The 24341-nt window shown below is 36.4% G+C and overlaps 1 protein-coding gene across 3 annotated transcripts in view; it reads right to left on the bottom strand.

The window, feature by feature from the left end:
- The window catches only part of PHTF2 (putative homeodomain transcription factor 2), a 62670-nt gene that overhangs the window by 20639 nt on the left and 17690 nt on the right, over positions 1-24341 (bottom strand). For 2 of the 3 annotated variants that reach the window (XM_042018446.1, XM_042018444.1), the window contains exons 3-7: positions 15761-15817; positions 12254-12323; positions 9940-10098; positions 5387-5552; positions 4543-4707 (exon numbers count right to left, since the gene is read on the bottom strand). In XM_042018446.1, coding sequence (XP_041874380.1) covers positions 4543-4707; positions 5387-5552; positions 9940-10098; positions 12254-12323; positions 15761-15817 — 617 coding nt within the window. Of the gene's footprint in view, positions 1-4542; positions 4708-5386; positions 5553-9939; positions 10099-12253; positions 12324-15760; positions 15818-15890; positions 16011-24341 lie in introns of all 3 variants that reach the window. The other variant, XM_042018447.1, reaches the window with a different exon arrangement.

The raw sequence follows: 24341 nt of genomic DNA, 5'->3' as shown, positions 1-24341 counted from the left end.
AGAAGAACCACAAGCCTCAAAAGTGAATGAGAAACCCCTCTATTCTATCTTAACAAATAAAAAAGGTATGCTAGAAGTTGCTTTATTAATTCAAAGCAAGCATGCAATTTCCTGAAGCTGCAAACAAACATGCTGTTTAGTACTCCATACACTGATATTTGGTGTTGTTTTGAATATACTCTGCTTATTGACAACCCCACTAAACAGAAGGGGATCTACTCTTTTTTGTATGGTCCATTAACATCCTGGCAATGTTTTTCAATATCTCTTACTAACACACCAATTAAGCTGTTTTTAATAGGACAGTATCTTAAGACTGGTGAATAGTTTCCCATTACATCCTCTAGAATCAGGGCCCTTTCCTAGACAACTGATGTACCAGCAAGACTACCTAATGCAAGAAGACTCTCTCAAAGCAAACATTTGGATGATTACACTCCCAAACTAGGATGAGCAGTGGATGAAGGAACGAAGAGGAATAGCAACTTGCTACCTTACTGACAGGGACTTTTAGTCTTATCTTACGATTCTGTACTGTCAAAGTAAATTATTTTGGTTTTTAGATTCTCAGAACACTTGGTGGGGAATAACAGGGGGAGAGAACAAGAGGAGAGTGTTATAAATAAGGTTTTCTGAAATTTTTTATTTTTATTACAAGTAGAACACAGGGCATAGGTAAGAGAACTATCAAGAATCTGGTTCAATTGATCCTGTGCTCCTGTGAGGGAATATGCACTGCATTCCTCTTTAAGGACTGAGGCATTCTGTGAGGGCTTTGATTACACAACAGAAGATTAAATTCCTCTTTAATATGTACATCAAACAAACTGGGAGAATTTGGAGTGTCGCCTCACCTTCTTTCCAAGATAAGGTATCCCACATGTAAAGGACAATCCTAAACACAAAAAACGGCTAGGGACAGCTGGACAGAATAGGAAAAAAAAAATCCAAAAAGGATCCATTCAGCTCACAAAATAATAGCATGCAGACAAAATGGAATAATGGAATAAAGGAATGAAGACAAAATAATCAAGAGAAGAGACAATGTTACTAAGGTGTTTCATCCTCCTTTCCATCTTTAATCTTATTTTGTCACCCTAACTAGAAAAAAATTAACATCGATATTTCTTTTAAAGCAAAAGAGCTGCCTTTCAGTGGCAACTCATTGCAAAATAGTTTCAGTACGGTCAGTTGTGAGTACTGAGGAAGTAGCACTAATATTAAATTATCTGCAATAAGGAGGAATCCCAATAGGCTAATATGTAATTCATTAAATATTCTTCCAGCATTTTTTAAAAATTTCTTTCTAACAGTGCAGAAGTAAATGCAGTTCTCATCACACACACATCCAATCAGAGCCACTTCCTCCACAGGTTACTAAACTGTATGAGCAGATTAACAGGACAACAATTCCAAGTTTGAATTGAGAAGTTTTCATACATTTTGTACGAAACTTCAAAGGTAGGAGGAAGAAATAGCTTCAAACAGGTGAACAGGGACAGATAAGAAAATGAAAGAACATATGCATATATGCACAACTTTTGCAGATGGGATTTCACTACTCAAGCAATGTTTGAGTGCTAAAATCACAAGACCAAAGCTACCTGTCTGGTATCAACTGAGGCTCATTCTGAATATCAGAGAGCTTGACTGAAGTCTTTACTTGCTTCTAACAAAGAAACCAAAGTTACCTTTCTATAAGACTCCCTAAGTTTAACTGTAAGCCTCAAGCCAGAAAAACGTAAATTTGGGCTTAAAGTTATGCTTTTGTGCACATGTTTAAAAAAAAACAAAACAAAAAAACCCACAGTAACAAATACAAACAATATATCCCCAGCTGACAAAAATGTATGGTTTTCTAGAATTACTATATATACACATACATCCTTAATCAACTTTTACAATTTTATGCTATAACTAAAAGTATTTAGAGCAAGACAAACAACACCAGGAGTAAATATAATGTCTTAAAAGGCTTGAATATGTGCAAAAGCTAAATCAAGAATGACTTTCGGTCTTATTCATGCATTAGCCAGAGAAAATACTAAGGAAAAGTTAAATAAAGTTTCTGGAAGACTGTGGATTTTCACTCCCAAGTATTCTTTCAGTGTATTTTCATTGGGGTTGATCACAAAAGCTCTCCTCCCTGTTCCCACTGCAAAACATTTAAAGAAGTTACAAGATTTCCACTGGAGTAAGGAGCACAGTCCCAAAGCACGGAGCAAAGTCCCGAATCAGTACTACATTCTGAACAAATCACCTTTTTGGATACTGCCCTCTTTTCCAGTAAAACTTACCAGTAGTATTTTCTAAATTGCCCCTGTGCTGACTTAAAGTTTAGAATTATAATTTACAAGTCAGACTGAGTTCTGCCACTCGAAAGGATATTTACTGAATACACAGTTCCAGATTACCAATGATCTGAGCATAGGAAAATGGTCTAGGTATACAGGGTCCTGCCCTAACACAAAGAACCTAATTTCTGAGGTTAATTTGAAATCATGCATTTATTACCTACACTTAAAGTTCCAGGAAACAGTATGTCAAAGCTTAATGTAAGTGAAAAACTACTGAAAATAAACATGCATGTGACATTCTATATAAGACATTCTCATATGCTTATCTAAAGAGCTTCCAACTATGTCTTAAGAAATACAAGAGGTGTAGCTGTGAAGCTTCCTTGCACTGAGATTTCGTAAGATTTTCTTTAGGCAACATCATCCAAGTAGTCAATGTACTCCACACTGGGCTCTTGCTTCCTCATTCCCAGCCCCACTCCCATTGTGCTGACAAAACTGTTTGCATTACCATGAAAAAATTTACATGAAGAAACTGAACTGTTTGTTCTCTGGGGAAAAAAAAAGGTTATTTTTCATCTGGAGAAGTTTGTATGGCTCTAGACCTACAAGCAACTGTGCCTCTGCAACTGAAGGGTAACAAAGGACTAAGGGCTGTTTACAGCGTTCTCAGCCACTCTGTGCTCTTTTTCCTTTGAAGATACTGCATATACTAAGCAGTCATCATGAAGGCTTAACATCTATATATATACACACAGACTACCTCTCATTAAATGGTTTAAACAAATCTTTAGGATAAGTTCCACATAGCCCTTTTCAACAGAAAATGTTCTGAGCCCAACAGCAAGAAAGGAGGAAAAAAAAAAAAAAAAAAAAAAATCAATCTTCCAACACTCTTCTCACAGATCAGTATCTTCAATGAAGGGAAAACAAAACATTCAAAAATTTACAAGATTACACTTGAAACATAGCAGACAGTAATGCCTGCAGACCAAAGAACAGCCCTGGTGCCTATCACTATGACCCACAGTTTATCGACAAGAGCTTAACCCACACAAGAAAAAGTCAAATGAACCCTCCTCTTACAATATTTTTAAACATTTTTTAAAACTTGTCCAAGGTTTCAAGTAGATAATCCCAGAATATAACGTAAGTTTTACCAGTGGTTAAGAGCACGAATCACAGGTATGACAGACATGTTGGTGTTGCTGTATTTACAATGCAACATGCACAACAAAACATCAGTAATTTGCATTATCCCTTTTCTCAATTTAATTTATGAGTATATTTTCACTTATTAATGAATGCTGATGCATAGCATATCTTGCACACACAGCTGTAGAATGGGGTTTATAAAAACTTTTTTTAATAGCCCAATCAGCAGATTGATCATTTCCAAACCAGATCTCGAATGTAACAGGTTTAGATGTTTCTTCCAACCTTTACAAAATGTATCTTCGGTGGTTTTTATAAACTAAATGCTGTGTTTACTTGAATCTTGAAGGCTTTTCCTTCAGAAAAAGCGTGTGACTTGATCACAGTGACAGAGTTCAATAACCATTCTCTTGGAGTAATAAGAAGGTAGCGTAATAAAGTAAAATAAAGAGTTGAATTTTTCTCTTTGGATTAAAACTGAGAAATGAAGTTGTTTTTTTTCCTGATAGCTTACATAGTGTACTCCTACAACAAAATACAATTTAATTAAAAGTTAATTCTGTACCCTTCTCTAGTGAGATCCCACTTGGAGCACCATGCTCCATGGGGCCCCCAACATGAGACTGTTAGAACAAGTCCAGAGGAGGGACAAGATGATCAGAGGGCTGGAGCACATCTCTTGTGAAGACAGCTGAGAGAGCTGGGGTTATTCAGCCTGAAGAAAAGGCTCCAGGGAAACCCACTGAGCACCTTCCAGAGCTGAAGAGGGACTTTTTACAAGAGCATGTAGTGCCAGGATAAGGGGCAATGGTCCTTTCTAACCCAAATTATTCTACAATAATATTTTTTCAATCTTTTTCAATATTTTTTCAAAATGATTGTATCAGCATTTGCAAAAGTCAAGAAACAACACTGTTGGGGTTCCTCCCCGCTGCAACACAACACATTAGTCCACTTTCAAATACTCATGAGTTTGCTATTAAGAGCAAAAACTAGATCAACAGAAGTTTAATCATTACATCAATATTTACTTAATTAGAAAAGGGATAGTGCATCTCTAACACATACATAGCCTTGAATAAATACAAACCCTGATAAAAAGAAAGCAGCATGCCAGATATCTCTGAAGACAGCGCCAATACTGCAAGAGGTGCTTGTACCGTAGCTCTGCACTGTTCCCTCCTGTGTGTTATCTGTGGTACTAGAGCCATCTCCTTCCCTATGTACTTCCAAATGTGCTGCTTTCCTTAATTTCCTTCATCAGAAAAGATTAAAATGGGAAGGTAGCTTTGTAAGTGCAATCTGCTAGTTCTATAATGTGTTCAGCAGTTTAAGCATGCAAAAACAAGCAAGATTTCAAAGTATTTTGCTAAAGCTTTGTCGTATCAATTTAATAAACTCCATTTAATAAAAAAAAGCATGACATTCATTATTATAATACTTAAACACAAAATGCATTTCATTATCAGAGGCTTAGACCTACAGAATTCACTACTGCAGTGTTTCCCATTTTAAAGGGACAATTCACTGTGGCAAACCACAATCAGTGGAGTGCTTGGAAGACTTAAATTCTACATTTCCAAGAGCATCTCTTTTAACATATACTTCCCACAGATCATTAGCCAGAGTTATAAAACTAAATCTGCAGTAGTATAAACACTGTCACTCCACCACTATTCAGATAATAACTGTTTTGAGGCAAAATGTCAGATTCAATGCATTAAAATTCAAATAAAATTATCCATAAATTAGTCAAGGCATAAAAGTTAAAGAGCACCAATTAAGCACCCATTTTGAAGTTCCAAATAAAAACAGCATCAATTTCTCATCTCCAGCAAAGCACAGACTGTAAACCCCTACATTTTTTTTTCATGCACACTCTCTATAGTAGTCTAACAATCCTAAATGATAAAGTACTTCAACACAGACTATACCTTCTTCTTTTACCCCCTGTGCTGGGAGGTGGCTTAGGAGTTCGTGTTGAAACAATCTGACAGTGCACAGTCCCAAGCAGCAACATGAGCCATACTGGCCCAATGACTTCAGTCAGAGGTATATTATGTGGGCTTTGGGCTGTATAGAATAGCACTACAGCAGCAACTGGAAAAGAAGGGAAATGAAGTTGAGTTTAATGTCTGAAATGGCCAACTCATTATATGGCTTTTGTCAAAAACAAACCAGTCAGATGCAGACCTTTACCTGCATTTTAAGACTCATGTAATTCTGAGAGAACTAAATTATAATTGCTGAAAAACAGCATCAATAAAGGTTTAAACAGTCGACTACTCTCTTAATACCCATCTTTTCTTTCATACTTGTGATATTATAGGTATTGCTCAAAAAGAGGTGGCTGAATAAGGGGGGGGGGGACATTTAGAAGTCTGTATCTGTCATGAAACCACTTTAACTATGGTGAAATGTCAGTAGGAGACAAAAACAAAAAGTAAGTATCATCCTTAAAGCAGCCCAAATAAATTAAATTCTGTATCATGTGTATTGACACAGCACAATCCAGTGAGTTTGATGAGACTTGAGACTAGAAACTCCTTACACAGCAGAATGCATTTTAAACTCCATGTTCTAGCCAAGGGAGAAGTTGCTCAAAAAGGACAAGCAGCCATGCGTAAGTACAACCCTGGATATGGTTCTATACACACTTGTGTGCATATTTTCAGTAGTGAGGAAAGATCAAAAGACAAACCATGTAAACTATGGTGTAGTCCAGCTGAAGTGGCCAGGCCTTCAACTAGCACTTGTGGTTGGAAAAGGGGCAGCTCCCAATTCCACAGCTGTTACTTTTGCAACCCTACAACCACTTTTCATATAGCGCCAACACCCAGGCAGCTATTCTTGCTCCTGTACCCAAAGCCCAACCACTCAGAAACATCTTTACAGGCTCCAGGTCAACCTGAACGCATCCACCAAGCGCAAGGCAGAAGAGGCAACCCCTTCTCCTCTCAGCTTATTCTATCTCCTTGTTGCTCTGGTTCGAAGGACTGTGTTGTGTAACTCAGCTGAGAGAAGCTATCAAGAAAAACAAAAAAAAACCCAAAACACCCACAGAAACTCCAAGAAACAATTCAGAAGCAGAACTGGGAAATAATTCTCTCTGCCTAACATCCGCAGATCCCATGAGAACTTGGTTTTGCTTGTGTGCTACTGAGAAGTGAAAATCCCACAATTTAGACCTATTTCTAGCACAAGAAATACAAGTTCAACAGCTTTCACCGGTTCTCTACTGAAATTGACTGAAAAAAATGATGCCACATACAAAGCTATGTGCCACATTCAAACATCTAAAATAAATCCAATGAAAAAACACCTAACACAGCAGATACCTGGATGTGATGTTCTCCACTAAAAAGAGGTTCAATGTGTTTTTCATGAACTAATCTTTAGCAAGGTAACCAGTACTAGAAACATGATGAACATACAAAACAGTGGAATTATTTTTGATTGTGGAAAAACTATTTCTAATTTCTCCTCTGTCTTTTTCCTAAATTAAAGCACAAAAGTTTTGCATGGAGTATCCTTTATTACTATATGTGAACTACATTTTTTTTCTGTATAATGTTTCTCAAAGATGACATGCATCAATAAGAAATCCAACTTACTAAAATCCAATAAGAATAGGTACAGATAGCAAAAGATAATGTTATCTCTTTCTAAATGAGCTTATCTGAGTTCCTCACACATAGAATCAGCTTCATGAGGTACAAAATCTAAAGGAGCTGATTTTAGCTCCTACCATACAACTTGGATAAACATACACTTCTGAGAACACAGAGCTCCACAGATCCATGTGAAATGATTTCCAGGAGTAGGCCTACGCAAAATAATTTTTAAATTCACTACCACTACTTAAAAAACATTAAGCAAAGCAGAGCTGCCTAGAAGAAATCATCTTCCAGAAGACAAAAATCTGCAGATTGCCAATTCCTACCACAACATTTCACACAGATTTAGAAAAATGTTATCAATCTCCTGATCTTTTTTTAAGTAAGATGGGAGGGAAATCCAAGAATTTATTTCCTACCAACAGCTAGGTAGGATTGGTTGGAACAGGATTTCTTACAGCACTTTTAATTGTTTCCTTATGTATTTATAGTATTTTGACCTCCGCTTTTCTAAAACACAGTAGTCTATTTTGTAAAACAGACACAAGTGAAATTACATCACATTGAACAAAAAGCTGCCTCAGAGAAAGCAACCTTACATTTCAAAGACCAACAAGCATTTATTTTTAGAGCATTTAAAGTTTGGAAATATTTTTAATACCAAATTTAAAAATGCATACATACATATTTATATATCTCACCGCCACAAAAAACAACCATTACATCACTATTAAAGTTTCTTGCTTCATACTTAAGAAATACACAATAAACACTGTAAGTTTGCACTTTATTTTCCCATTAGAATATAAAAAACATTTTAAATTAAAAATGAGGTATTACCATATACTAGATAGATAAGGAAGCAGAAGAAAAAGGTTTTACTTCTACCTTAAGTCACTGGCCTGTTCCACGACCTTGAGCATAAAACATCTCTCTGTAGTTCTCTTATCACACATTGTGCTAATCACTTTACACTAAAGGAAACCAATGCAAATAAAACCTGGAGTTTAAAATCTACAGCCAAGGAAAAAGTTTTTGCTGTAGATTTACATAAATGCTAGCAAGTACCTTGGTAAAGCTAATCAATTTTAAAGCATTAATTCCAAGTAATGCAATTCATAAATATATGGAAAACCCTTTAGTTAAATTGTTTTATTTGATTATGAGCACAGATAAATGAAATATAGTCAGACCATTTTACAACAACGTCAATGAGAATCTGTCACGATGACAGAAAGTCCAAGCTTCACTACAAAATCCAGATTCAGGGCAGAAACATGGTCACTGGAATTTGAGGTGTTTTATTTTTAAGCTTCCATCACATATTCTTGACATTTTGGTGATGCCTTACCAACCCTGTACAAAATTAATAACTTTCTGAGTAAAATAAAAGCAAAGCTTCTATGTAAGTGCTTGGGGGGGTTGTTTCGAATAGTCCCCAATATGTAAATATGTCCATTTAATTTCACTTACATGTTTAAGTCTTTTAATTTATTTCAAAAACTACCAAAAATCAGCAGCTAATTCTGCACAGTTTAACTATCCAGTATTTCAAATAGTTAGATTATAGTGTAATATGGCATACTATTAATTATTTCCTGGTATTAACTTACAACCACAGAAATACTTTGTCACATTACAGACAATACGGATTAGGGAAATTATGCATTCCAGCCATAACTTAGTAAATCAGAGACCCTAAGAAATCTGAGAGGAAAAAGGTTAGTTATAAGAAAGCTCTGTAATTAATGTCCTAAAAACTTGCTTGCACTCAGAATCTGCACTGTCTCACTGTTTTTCTGCTTTTAGGGTCTTATGAAGGTGCCACAAATTAAGTGTGAGTGTATTTTTTAAAATAAATTTACAAACAGGAACATAAAAAAATTACTGCAATGGTGTTTCTCAGAAAAAGACACCCATGAACATCGTAACAAACCAACCACAACTTAACTTTTTTACTACCTATATTACTATAAACAAGATTAAAATTATTAACACTATGGGATCTCTTACCATAGCACAGACAAATTAAGAATCTATCTCAGAAATGGGGATAAGAAGAACTTTTGATAGAAGGCCACATGAATATTTGTCAGTACTGCATGTCTTAGGGCACTGGCATGGTGAGATTAATTTCATACCTGCTAATAACATCACCATACAAGAGGTACTGTCCTTTCTTTGAAACACCATACATTGTTCTAATTAGAATTTCCAAATGATACAATGATTCACAACTGAGAGGACAGATGGTGAATTTGAAAAAGTAATATTGCATGTTAATTGGATTTCAGTGGAAAATTCATTAGTCATTTAGCTTCTCAGGGTACTTTTATTGTTCCCAACTTTCATTAACCTTCTGTTCCATATCTGTTGTACAGACTTCTGAAACACTTATTCTTTTGGTGACTTTCACACTGATAGATACCAACTCACCCCATTATGTTCTTCCCTTTCTAATTTTCCTCTTATACTTCACATGTAACTAAGAGAATCACCAAGTCAGATTGCTAGAACTCCATACTGAATATCCCAAAAGCTGTGTACTGACTTCTGTTTGTTAACAGTTGCCCTGATCTAAATTAGATAGTCCGGAAAACCTAAATTATATTCAGATGTGACAAACTAACATGTGCCAAATGCTGAAGAAAGCCTGTGAGGAGATTGTTAAATTTTTCATTATGCATCCTTTATATATGTAAAAGAAATGTTAACCAAGAGACATATGCTTGGGACCACGTCATTCCAATATTTTCTGAAAATACTGGAATAGACCTTAACAGCATGAAGTGAACCAAGTAACACACTGCAGCTTCCATATGGTTAAAATAAGGCATTCAGTCGAAGGTCATGCTGTAATCCAACTCTACCTTGGAGAAGGTAAAGAACAAGCAGCCAGAAAAAAATGACCCTTGATGTCACTTGCAGCCACCACCTGTAGAAGAATGGAAAGAAAACAACTCTCACGATTCCTTTGCGGGTCAAAGATGTCCAAGGACTTTCAGGTTTTGCTTTAGCAAAAGCAGATCCTTAAAAAAAAACAGAAAAGAAATTTAGATTTATTCCATCATTATGGCTAATAGAAACCTCAGTTGTTCAATAGCGGAGTAGTTAAGATAGTGAAATGGTGGAAGTACAAGATTTATTCAAGTAATTGTGTTTAATAATTGCTCCTTTAAATAATTATCTCCACAATCTAAATATGGCATAAATTGTTGGTGCCGTCTTGACTTCCACTATCAGGAACTTCTACAAATACCTGTATTTCAGAATGTTCGAATAACAAAACATTGCCACATCAAAATTATTCTAAAATAAATTATTAAAAATTATTCTGATTCACAGAGGTATCAGAAACATGACATGAAGCAACAAGAAGTCATATGAAAATTCTACATGCCCATGGAGGCATGAGAGTCCTTTCCCAGCACAGCAGAGGGATCTAAAATACCAACATCTGTAAATTGCACCAGCCACATCATTCAGGAAAATGGAATGAGGTTGGGAAGCATTGAAGTGAATCTGTCCAACTGAGGACTATGCCCAGGAGCAGGGAAGCCACCCAAAGAATAATTTATCTTTGTCTCTCCTTCTATACCATTTTTTATCTCTCTCATTCAAATGTCTTTTCTCTCCCATATCTCTCCATTTCTTTTTCTTCTGCAAATTCCCAGCAAGAAAACTGTAAAATGTACTTAATGGGGATGTGACTTAAATTATGCCAAGTTATTGACTGAAAGAGTAACTACTGCATGCTGCTACACCATCCCCATCTCACTTACAAGCAGCACTGGCATTAGTGAGCTCTGTGCTGCACAGGTAAACACTGCCAGTTCTGAAACTACTTTAGTGCCAACTTCGACATCCATGCAATCATTTAAATGCTGTTCATGTACATCACTGCACTGAAGAGGTCTACCACTGTTTCTCAGTTTCTTGTAAGTTCAAATTTGATTTTGTTTCTTTCTTTCACATTCCTATTTTTAAAAAATTATATTATTAGGTGATGTGACAAAAGCTTATCTGCACAACCACAGAGAAGTTCAAAGAGATAATTGGAGAGGGGAGCCCAAGTAATACTTTCAAGGGTCCTTCCAGGCTTCTCCTCATAGATCCATCACTGGAACCATCAGCCCATCAGGCTCATCTCCAGAGCAGAGGCAGAAAAGCAGGTGGGAATCCAAATCACAGAATGAACACGATGACCAGGCCCCTCCCAGGGCTGTCCCAGAAGAGCCATCGACCCCACTGTCCAGGTGTGAACCCTCACCATGCACAGCTGGGAGCAGCTCTCCAAGTCATCTTTCAGAGGAAAAGGGATGCTGCCTGAGGGGTGGGACTCATTAAGGGACGCCAGGGAGAAGGAGCTCAGATGGCACAGGACTTATCAGACATTTCAGGAAGAAGCCAGGGGTGGGAGAAAGAAGGGGTTTAGGCAATTTAGGGAAGAACAAGTGCAGGGAAATTGAGTGGCAAGGGGATAAAAAGGACTGGTCACACAAACAGCCACTGCCCAGGGTGCCAGGTCTCTGAAGGCCAGCGCTGGCTGTGAGGGTGCCCAGAGAGCACTACTGGCTTCCTGAAACAGATGCAAGAGACTGTGCTGGCTGTTGGGCTCATGGATAAAAACACTAAATAATCTTTTCCCTAGCCTTTACAAGGCATGAGGGAAATTACATACAGAGAAGAATAAATTAAGACTAAATAAAGACTTTTAGAAAAGTCTTATATCATCTGGCCTTCTGTTGTTGTTTTGTTATTTAAAACAGGCAAGAAACAATCAAGGCCTATACACTTTTTTACTCTTCAGAAACTTCAACATAACCTTTCCTCTAGACGTCAGGAGATTTGAAAGAAGTCTAAACACATGGCAGTAGGAGACTTCTAAACTAGTAACTCAAAAATGATAAATGGCAACACAAAAGGTTTTTTTTTTTCTTTCCCAAAATCTAAATCTATATAACAAAATTAAAACTAAATTCTTAAGCTTTCAATTTAATCTTGATGTCATCATTTAACAATATTTTCTATCGACCTGCTTTAGGGAAGAGTTATGTAGAGGGTTGGCTGTGTTTTGTTTCACCTGGGGTTAGTTTAAACCTACTAATACACTGTCATTATAATAGACAGAATGGCTGTTATTTTTATACTGAGAAATTCAGCTTTTTCTGGCTCAGGACCTACCTCTTACAAGATCAACATCTATGAGGTCTGGTTTCACATGTCCTGTTTTCTTTGGTTTGTTTCTCAAACCCTGCAGTAGACAAATACTATCAAAATACTTTCATGTAGATGACAGACATTACAAAAGACAAAAATATCTCTGTGGTCAGTAGTTGTATTTAACCTATACTCCTACGGAAAATTCAGACAAACATGTCAACTTCATAGATTTAAAGTACTATAAATTAAACATTCCAACGAACAATGCACAATAGATGCCTTTTACACACTTTACAATCTAAATAAAACCCAACCAATTACTGACCCACCAGGCTATTTTTCAAACAGGCACTGAGCACTCATGGCTTTGCATTATGCACACAATGTAGGCACACACTTGCAAGAATTAGTAATACATGTCTATTAGATTTCCAGAACTTTTGCAACAAATTACATTCCTGAATCTCTTTTCTCCTTAGGTGTCTTAACTCAACTTCACAAAATGCTTACATTGCAACTTCTTAATTCCAAACCTAGATAGCAAATCATGTCGCAATGCAGGAGCCACTAATCAGCAAGATCTCAGAAATCCATATTCTAGAAACGTATTGAATTTTTTCACTGTAATGAATATAGATTAGCCAATTAAAAGGAGGGGGAAAATCCCACACAACAGGAAAGCAGCAGGAAGAAAAGCAAGATTATTTTGTCTTTTACAAGCAACATCTTCCATCACTGAAGAACCAAACTCTCTGGCAAAGCTTTCAAGTTTGGTTTTAATGCTAAAATGTGATGCTGTACGCTCAAGTCTCAGAGACAGCTCTGAGTTTATTCTGCTCCCCTTAGCTTAGACTCTTGGTCACATTGGACAGTAAGAAAATCACAGAGTACAATTCATACAGAGTAAAATAAAGTATTCAAAAAAATATTTAGGATACAAATGTAATTATTATGAAAGTCAGTTAACTGTTTTCATTCAAAAAGCAGTTAAATTCACTGGGGAACTGTACATTTCTATCACTACCAAAGTTTATGCATGTGTAAAAACACTACTTAAATATGAACATAAGTATAAATAAAAGCATAAAAATGAAATTATTATCAATGAGAGACTGATCAGTGAAATCTGGTAGTGTTAATCTATTTAAGAACAATACTAAGCAAAACGTTCAATTGAATGCAGCTCAAAATATTTCTCACATCTAAATTCAACTGGATTTATTTTTCATGCAGAAATAAAGCTAAGATAAAAAAAATCAAACTGCAACAAGCTAGATATGTAGTCATTACCCAATGTGTCTATTAGCAAAATGAGCTTGCCTGAAACAAAACAAAATCAATACACACAACTGAAACACGAATAGGACAAAACGTGCTCTGAGGATGACAAATACAGAAAACCAGTTGTATTTTAAACTCAAGCACTACAAAGACCTTATAATGCAAGATTTTTCCAGAACTGCAGTCCTAAAACTGCTGTAATTTTATGTGGAATGAGAAAAGAAGCCCATAATTAGAATTGGAAATTATCATAATTCTAGAATCAGCTACAGATTCTTGTGAATCTTGCATAAGTGAGCCACTCCATTTCATAAAGAAAACTGAAGCTTGAAAAGAAAATTCTGAATGATATAATCATTTTCAAATGTATTAGTGCTTATGGGCCACAAGATCTCTCTTGAAAGTCTAAATAAAGATGTGCCTTTTGGAAGAAATAATGCCCTAGAAACACATGCTCAATCCTAGGAAAAATTTACCACTGTGGCTCAAATTATGTTTTCATTTTAAAGAAAGAACTCTGAAAAAACTAAGTCAAGAGTACAACTTGATGCAGCCTTCATAGGAAAAAAAATGGTGACTCATTCTTTAAAAATTCCACTGGTGAAACAGTACTTTCAGTGTCCATGGACTACACTGAGTTGGCTCCTGAACTGTTTGCCACACACAGAAAAAGCATTCCATTTTTTCAGATGCAATTTCTCCACATTCTTAATGCATCACAAATCTCTGTAACATACATGGAAAACAGCAGTGTTTCAGACTAACGTTATTTTAAAAAAATATTCAGTGTTTCATAATGCTCAGACCCATCCAGTTAGTTCATATAATTTCTATTCAGCATCAAACACATTTAGCTAAGCATTAGCAAAAGAAGGTTCAAATAAAAATGCTTAAAAGTAGTTGTTATTATTGTAAAAACTCTTTTACACACATTTTAAAATTAATCCTAATAGATTCTATTACAGTTATAACTAAATTATAAATTCATAGTAAGAGAAACTGACTTTCTACTGAAAAATAAGATTTTTTCAATTTTTAGTGAAGTTAATTTGTAAATCACTACATAATTATTTTTATATATATATCAATAATGTCAAAGCACTGTAGGAGCTTTGAGACTAAAGCACTAATGTGTAATACCTGAACTCAGTCATGTGCCTTGGTGTTACCTGAATTGCACTTCATTCAGTCAACCCAAACTCAGACACCACCAGTAATTTGTTAGTTATTGGACTCCTAGGCCAACAAGATGCATTTCAAATCAGCACAGGGCACTGTTTGCAGTAACTATTTGAATAACATGCTATTACACAGCAGTTAATGAACTCCTCCTAGCTGTGATGGGTTTTCATGGCCATGGGAAGGACCCTCCAGGCGCCCCCAGGCTCAGCTCTGCTGCTGAAATATGTTGGGTTCCACTTCATGTGTGTGTTTCTGTACAGAAACTCTGTAGCTCAGGCCAGTAACAGTTCCCACAGAAGGCAAGCAAGTCCCCACACACGTTTTGTTCAAGTACTGGGGAGTGAAAAAACCAATCACCGGGGAAACTGAAGCAATGTACATTTTACTGATGTTAAGTATTAGCAACACCTTGAAACTCATGCAGAAATACCACAATACTCCCGTGCAGTGTAGGAGGAAAAGAAAAGGTTAATTGCAAGAAAATGTTAACTAAATTAACATTGTGGGTATGACATCATATACAGCCTATAGAACTAGCACCTATAGGATTGACTCCTTTATGTCCAAAGCAATTTAGCAATGTGTCAGATGCTGATGGTACTGTTAGTTAAACCAAAACGCACAGAACGCTGTTAAACTGCTTGTTCAGAGAAACAAAGCCTGAGGTACTTACCAGTCTAATAAACTGTACAAAACAATGACAGCATCATAAAGGAGGAAAAGTAAACTGCAGGTATAAGGTAACTAACTGAAAGCAAAGAGAGCTCAGATAACTGACATTAGAATTCATCACAAAGAAAAGTGAAAGACAGAGGTATTAACACAACTAAGCCCTGTCTTAAGTGAAAAGAAAAAAAAGTACTGACATACAGAAAGATGCATCACACTAAACGCTGCAGAGTTATTAATTACATAAAATAAATAGAGCATAGTATGCTAGTTACGTTTGGTTACACTCCAGAAGTCTCATTTTACTTTACCATTATTAAACACCACCAAATACAATGTAGATTACATCAGCATACATGACCACAAAAAAAACCTTTTTAAATGCTGTATTATTACCTTTATTTCTCTTTGCTCTACTGATTTTTCCCATATTTGTTGATCGTACGCTCCAATCTAAAAAGAATACAGAAAAAAAAAAATCTACATTAGGATTTAAAAGACATCGATCAAACAAAATCAAACCAACCTTCAACAAGAGAAGCATGAAGCCACCAGGTTATTTCCTTGGGGAGACTTGTTTACAAAGAAGTTTTTATCTTCTGCATTCTTTCTTGGCTGGACAGGATCAAGCTGATCTGTAAATGAACTGTGATAGAGGGGAGAGCTGAGTCTCACAAGCCCAAGCACTGGGAAGACCACGTTCCCTCCCACCCCAGGTCAGGATTCCAGCCTCCACATGACAGAGAGCAGAACTATGGCAGCTACACTGACACGGTCTTTCATATAACTTCAAAAGAAATATGCACATCTAGTTGAATTCATACCCTCAATTTATTTGTTTTTAAACCCTCTATAATTCCCATTCCATTCCACCCACTTTTAAAGCCTCATGGTCTTTAGCTTTATCTCTTAACAGTGCGCAGCAACCAGATATATGGTCAGGCTGGTAATCAACCAGCTTACAGCCCAGGGGGAACTCAAAGAATATCAAGAAATAGCACTTTTCTCGCTGATTGTCAGATATTTAGAGGAAGAGCAACCTTAAACTCCAGGATGTAAGAGAGTGACAAGAACAAGTTGATAAATCAAGACAACATATCCAAGTTTTGTAAGAAATTATCAAAGATCATCAGATTGCTTTGAACTCCACCTATTTCTAGGTAATAACCAGTAATAACAATCTCTTTTACTATGGCAATTTTAAACCCTTGCCATCTCAGCTGCTCTACCTAGACACAAAAATCGTGTGTATCTGAGGTTCAATTCATGTCACAAACTCAGAGCAGTTAAGCGTAAGATCACTTTCAGGTTGCGAGGGAGAGACAGATGCAGTTCCTCAGATTCAAAGATCCTTTTCCAGCCTGCAGAGGTGACATGAGCAGCTCAGTCAGACACCTGACAGAAATGCAAGAGAAAAAACTCCCACCATCTGAGCAAACCTGCATAAATTCAATCTTACTGAAAGAGTGTGATTCCTCCTTCCAGTTCACAACTGCAACAGATGTAAGTGACCCAAGCACAAGTGCACACACTTTATACCAGAAAACATTGTTCTCATTTCTCTTTTAGTATTTTACCCTTCAGCATTAATTTAGACGTTATAAAAGAAAGAAACAAAAAGTCATCCTTAGTTAAAAAGGATCTTTGAACCAAGGATCCAACATAAATGCAAAAAAATAATCAGGGAAGCCAATGCACAAACATACACACAAACAAAGAAATCTAAAGGCATCTTCTATGCCTCTAAACCTGGCCAATTAGTGGAAAAAAAATACTAAAAATTCTAATTTAGAGTAATAAATTCCAAAGCATATCTAAGATTGAAAATGAGAACTGCAAACTGAATTACTGAATAACTTCCTCAAATTTAAATAATATTTCCCATTCATAGAGCTAAACAATTTCCACAGTTTGCTATGTTAAAACTTTACAAAAGAAACAATCTACTGGCTTTTTGGTAATAATAAACACTTTACACCTCTCATTTGTTAAAAAAAAAAAAATAGACTGTAGGAAATAACTCAGGAGTCAGGCACAGTAGTGGGCAGAATTAAGCACTTGCTACAATTAAAGTAATTAAACCAAAGGAAGTTTAACAGCTAACTCCACCCGGATAACAGCCAGCAATTAAAAAGTCAATATATTGAATAACCACTCCACCCAGGCATTTATAGCTAATTGTTCTGGCTTTTCCTCTAAATACATATCAAATGAAATTTCAGACCTTCCTGGTTTTCATTAAATTTGCTAAGAGCCACAAGTGAAATTTTTGTGCTGCATAATACTGTGTCCTCCCCTCCCCATACCCCAAAAAAATTCTTTCTACTAGGACAGAAAAGGGAATGCAGATCTGTGTCACTCTCTGTTATGCATGAACCAAACGCAGAAGGAAGCCTTTGTGCCAATAAAGCTGCAAAGCAAACTCCATTCGTAATTCCATTCATAGCTGAAACTGGTATAGAGTTGAAAGTCTTTAAAACAGTGTTCTTCTTTTAGACAAATAACAGACCATTAGTTAAAGGAATTCTGGGAAACACAGATCCCAGAAGACATCTGAGGCAAGGAGGTTGACTGATTTAAAATCTTAATTATATTTTCCTACAAATACTTCTTTTTCCTCTTTAGGCAGCAGCTTCCATCTCCACAAAAAGACAAGAAGCAGGGATTTCGCCATTCACATTTCTCTTTTAACGTTGCTCCATAAAGCAACTCTTCCAGCAGGAGGTAAAATAAGAGAACTACTTTAAGGACAGGGTCCTTTACAACTGTTTTATGGGAGCAGTGGACCTGTCCAACCACCTCTGATCAACTTTAGTTATTGAAATCTTAGCACAGGACTATTCAACAAAGCATACTGGTGTGAACTGAAAGGAGTGAAAGAGATAATTACAGACAGCCAGTACATTACAATGTCTCACATTTTTTTCGTTGTTGTTTGGGGTTTCTTTTTTAGTCTACCTGGTATCACCTCTTTGTGTTTTAACAAAGTTTAAGGAGCACTTCAGGGAGCAGGTGTCCATGCCACTAAGCACATCAAATTCCAACCTGATACTCAACTTCCCTTCTCGCCATCTGCATAAGCATCCCTCCACACTTCTCTTCCAAATGTAGCAGAAGAAAGTACGCGAAAACAAAGGCATCATTATAAAGTAGCATGCTTTTTCCAGGATACTGGAACACTTCATTTCCCACATTAAACAAAAATAGGAAGAACTAGTGTTACTGAAAGAAGGCAAGTAAAAAACACAGGCATTAATTTTTTTTTTTTCTCTCCTTTATGTCAGGAAATTTAGAGTTTGTGAAGTGTGTCTTGCAGAATTCATTGAAAGGTACATTTTCATTTACAACAAACTAAATTATAACATATAATTATTACCAGAGATGCTAGGCATGTGTATGAATTAAAATCAAGAACATAATTTGTGAATGAATTGAAGAATGTAAGTTAATACTAGCAAACCTTCCTAGTTTTAAATTATTGAGAGCACCAGCCAATTCCAGCTTCAAAGAGTTTGGATTTACAAGTATTTGCATTTGAATTAAGTTTTATGTTAAATCTAATGTAAATCTAAAACAAATGTAGACTCTTGGCTATTCATGTATTTCCTTACAATTCCACATACCTGAAGGACATGGAAAGAAGTCTAGCACCTAGTCTAGCACCAAAGAAATTAGGCTCTAAAGGCAAGTAAAAGGAAGGAATAACCTTCCAGAGATAAGATCAGGTTGGAACCTGAATAATTTAAATATACACAACTTCATCAAAGCAAGGTCTCCCTCAATATGCAACTGTCCCAGGGCTCCTCAAGCAGGCGTTCAAGCTCCCTTGGCTGGAGCTATTCTGCCAACAGGAATGCCCTGACCAACTCCAGTACCCATTTACTACTCCTGAACCTACCAGCTGCTCCTGGAGTCTCATCCCTCACAGCTGCAAGTTCTGCATTATCCTTCAGAGAAAATTTAAAGTACAAAACATAGAAGTCAAAAAAATTGTCCCATTTTTAAGTACACAACTGTAAGAAATGTTCTTAAAATCTCTTCAAGACTTAGTGCAAGGCTGCTTGTGTAACAGCTCATCACCGATATTTTCAATCCATCAGTCCAGCCTACAACTGGCAATAAACTTTTTTTAAAGCAAACTATAAAACACAATATCCCAATTTTGAATTGATTTCACACAAATTTATTCTATACTTAATTTATGAAATATCTAATCCAAAATTGTATTCTACAGCATTTTTTTATTTGTTATGACTTGGAAGAAAATAAATTAACAAAAAGTTAGATAACAAGCCTAACACCTCATTTTGAAATGTAACTTTTATCACCAAGCATCAACACAGCCCTGCTGTAGGAAAACTTGTCAGTAACATGCTACAGATATTAAAAATGGTGGTATAACCTATCTGTAACAGAAGTAGATAAACTAGTAGATGTTATTTTACACACACTTAGTTTAAATCATGCATCCCAGGCCTCCTCAATGCCAAGATTTTATCCAGTCTATCCAACTCAGTTACCTTTCGAACACTCAGTTCACAAGAGCCCACACCTCAATAAATACCAAGTAAAGAAGATGACTGGGATTCTGTTCCTTTATGCATTTGCAGAATTAGCAACCACTCTTCAAGCAACTATAAAAATTTTCAGTATATAAGGTATTAAATGACTGAAAACTGCAACCACTCTTTCACAATGGAGAAGCAGGTGCTTAACATCCTAAATTAACAAGGTGTAATAAACTTTCGAATAGATTTTCTTGAAAAAAAGTTTCCTCATAAGTAATTAATTAAAAAAAAAAAACTAACTTGTATGTGACTTGGCATGGGAAATTATGCTATACAATTACACATTTGGTAAACTCAATAAAGCTAGCTCTTTACTGAAAGATTAAATAATTTTGAGATCTTTTTTAAGTGCAGACTCCTCATAAAGTTTTCTGGGTTTAAGTGCAACTCTTGCAATTATCTAAAATAGATGGACTTATTCTTTCCCGATCAAATATGTCAGGAAGCATTTGATCAAATTTCTTTGTACATCTAAAATTTGGCATCTCTACAGTTTGGTTGTATAACACAGCAACAGCAATTAGCCTACGTAAATGCTTAAGCTATTGAAACCACAGCAATTTTTACTTCCAAGCACAGTGGAAAGAGCTTTAGCACTGCTTAGTGCTTCTTCCCAGTGCCTTTCTCATAACAAGCCATGCGTACATCAAGACTGAATTTGAGCTTTGTGAATGACACTGATATTCACTTTAAGCTAATGTAGTGATGGTATCCTCCTGTAGCCCAATACCTGCAAGGCCCTTCTGATTCTAATGGAATTGATCAATATTTCAAGAGGCATTTATAATTTATGACCATGCAGACTAGCAAAGATTACAATCCTAGGAATACATAGGATTTCCTGTTGGATCTTAAAACTTTAATGTTTATCAATAATGAAATTCGTGCGCTAAACTTTGCTCTTTAAAACCTCTAAACACTTTTAAAAGCCATATCACAATAGTATTACAAATCCAAAAGATGTAAGATCTAGAGCCTGGTAAATAAATAACCAAGTTGCTTCCTCAGACAGTCTGACACTTTATTGAAATATTTAGTGCTAAAATATTAGCCAATATGCTTTATTAACTTTTACAGTCCAACATTTTAAAAATATCTACATGATTTTCTGTATCAATTTTAGTATTAAAATACCAATATATAGATAATTTCTTACAGGCAATATCATTAATTTTCACAAAATGTCTCATTTTCTCAAAACTTAGAACAGGATTACTAAAAATTATTTTAAACTCCAGTTTATTTCTTGCATGAACTAATCCCCATTGCAGCAAAGGTAGTAGCTCAGCAGTATAATTATCTCTGTTGGAATAGATTTCTGGTCTTAGGACAGGGTTTTTTTTCAGGATGTTTTTCATTTTCAAAGGTGGTAGGTTTTTTTCAATTTTGTTTATGGTGGATACATGGACTGGACAAGCTAAACTAAGACAAACTTAGCCAATAAACCATAGAAATCACTATATGGTAGTTGTACACTGTCTGTTAACAGCAAAGAGTTAACTTTTAGTCAAACGGAGAACAACAGTGAAGGGATTAAGGTTCTATATCCTAAGGTACAGAGCTTTGAATTTGTAACTGCTGAATTTGTTACTTCTGATTTAAAAAAATCCATGATTCCCCTCCCTTCTCCCTGTTTGGTGCCAGAGGGAGGCTGAAACCAGCTATTCAGAGTAAAATTAAGCAAGGAATTCAAAACTTTAGTAAGACTTATTTAGTCTAAACTGTTTGAATTGCCAACTAACAACATAGTTAAATTCTGCCAATAACTGCAACAGCACTGTATTTACAGCCATTTCACTGAACAATAATTTTACCAAGGCTTACTTCAGAGATACCATCCCTTTCAGAGTCCAATAATAGCTAGTTTAACATTTATCAACTACATACTAATAGTTTTTCTGAATTATTCTTTACAGATTAACTCTTCTTAACATCCATCAGCCGTACTTATCTATTGCCTTGAGTAATGGTTTATAAATTTTAGCATATCTACAAAAAACACAAATCATCTTTTTTCATCACACAATTAAACATGAAGAAAAACTATATACAGAAGAACAGCTAGAAACAGTTTGCAGGTTAAACTAAATGAGAGTACAGGAATAACCAAAGCTGGACAGAGCACCCAAGATGCTGAGATGAGGCCGATCAGAGCAATTCCCTTCCTAGGTCCACTGGCTACGCTACTGCTAACAATGCCCAGCTATTCTACAAGTGTTAACAATTTAGACCTGTGCAACACTTTCTTTCTTCTTCTTAATGATAATGTACTTGCACAAAATGAAACAGTCTCAAGATGTAACTGCAAAAAGAAAGCCACTCTGACAGTCTCATTACTCAGTATAATTCCCTGAAGACCTCTAAAAATCCAGTAACTTTAGCAGTGCTGCAACTACGATTTTGGAACAGCATTGTCCTTATGTCCCTGATCATTTCCACTTCCCATAGCACACTTTCCTTGCTGCCCCTGCATTTGTCTGGGTGGCTGAAAGATCAATCAGATCACTCAGTAAGAGAAAAGAAAATGTTAGGCTGTAATTCCACAAGGCCTAATTAAACAATTTAAGAACCAAAGAACTCTTCTCAAGACAGAGGGATTTCATCTCATTGCTCCCCTGCCATTAGATGGTTCATCTCCTTGTAGACTCATAGCCTCAGTTTTAGCTGGATGAGTTTCCTAACCAAATTGACTAAATAAATGCATGAAAGTCTGTGGGAAGGTCAAGCAGGCATGGGAGCCTACAGGCAGGCAAAATGCAAGCCTGCTTCAGCCACAGCCCCAGTTGAGGGATCTTTTGCACAAGATTCAGAAACCAGTTTTGCCTCACCAAACAAGACACCGAAGGCAAACCCCCATTAGGTCAGGCAACTACTTGAGTACCAAATGTGGAAGGAAACTATCTGAACACACATTTTCTTCCTCAGTGCTCTGACAAACGACACCTCCAACAAAACTTGTCAAGTTTTGGCACTTGAAGGCAGGCATTTTTAAACCAATGCAGTTTCAGCACCCAAAGTTTTAGGTGAGATAGCAATACAGCCTGTCCATTTGGCTAAAAGTGCCTTTGGTGCCAGGATAAGTAATGCATCATGTGAATTCAGTGCAAAAAAGGAAGTCAGGTGGTTTCAAGGTAAGATATAATTTTCATTTTATTTTGTCCTTTATTAACTTAATACAGGGACCAGGCTAGGAAAGTTAAAGCACTGACAGAGTTAAACTTGGGAGGGACCTCAAGGGCAACACAAGCAAGCTTCTACAGGTTTGTTGATGACAGAAGGAATGCTAGGAAAAATGTGGGCCCTCTGTGGAAGGAGAGCTGGTTACCAGAGACATGGAAGGTTGAGGTAGTACTCAGATGTTTTTGCCTCGGCCTTCACAAGCAAGTGCTCCAGGTTGCAACATGCTCTAGTGGGAGGTGTCCCCGCCCATGGTGGGGTGGTTGGAACATGAGTTTTCAGGTTCCTTCCAACCCGGGCCATCCTATGAATCTAAACAGACAAGAATAATCTTGGACTAATGAGCTGCAAAACACTGAATATTAAGATCTTAAAGCAATGCCATTAGAACTCTAATTTTGCCCTTTAAAACCATGAGAGAGAAAACATCTCTTTTGTTTTATTGTGCCCTTTAACAGCTGTACCCAAGGGATACCCAAAACAGCAGAAAGCTGCATTGGCAAAGTTAACTGATACACAATCAGGTGCAGGATTCAGCTTCAATTCATTAAGTTCCATTCTGCCTTCCCCTACAACCATCCCAAAGAGAAGGAACAACATAATTGTACAAAACTGTTGGTAATATTGCAGGAGAGAGTTTCCCATTTTAGCAGCAAGGCTTCCATAAGGACTGAAACTCAGAAAGTCGTTAAGGTAAATTTACATGTATTCTCCAAACTGGAAACCAGACCAAAAATTCCATCTATTATTACCTGTAAAACTTGAAAGTATGATAAGAAATTAATGCAAGAAGTTACAAGCAATAGAAGAAGTGCTTTAAATTATTCATAACTTTATTATTTTTAACATCAGTTGCTGTTACTGAGGCAATACTTCAAGTACACATATACTATCAGTATCATACAAAAGTTATGCCACCAGACACTGAAATTGTTTACAATATATGTGGGGTGTCAGATTTTTTCACAGGAAATAAACACTATGATGCCTTTCTCCATAAAATTAATCAATTACCAAGCTGAAGCAAATTCAGTATTGTGGTACGTACACATAATCCTAAGGACGTTAACCAACATGGTGCATCTATGTGAGCAGTAGCTCGGTAGCTGTCTGGAACCCTTCCAGAGATCAGTGCAGACACTCCTGCCACTCCCTTTCATTGCAAGAACCAGGGCAGCTTCAAGGGCTGAAAACAAGCCAGACCAACCCTGTGTCACGCAGGAGTATCTCAG

This window comes from Corvus kubaryi, unplaced genomic scaffold, assembly GCF_017639235.1.
Source record: "Corvus kubaryi isolate FWS band 111438036 unplaced genomic scaffold, C.kubaryi_AGA036_p1.0 137, whole genome shotgun sequence".
NCBI classification, from domain to species: domain Eukaryota; kingdom Metazoa; phylum Chordata; class Aves; order Passeriformes; family Corvidae; genus Corvus; species Corvus kubaryi.
The sequence above is the reverse complement of the archived record's forward strand: the minus strand, read 5'-3'. Positions and strand labels throughout refer to the sequence as shown.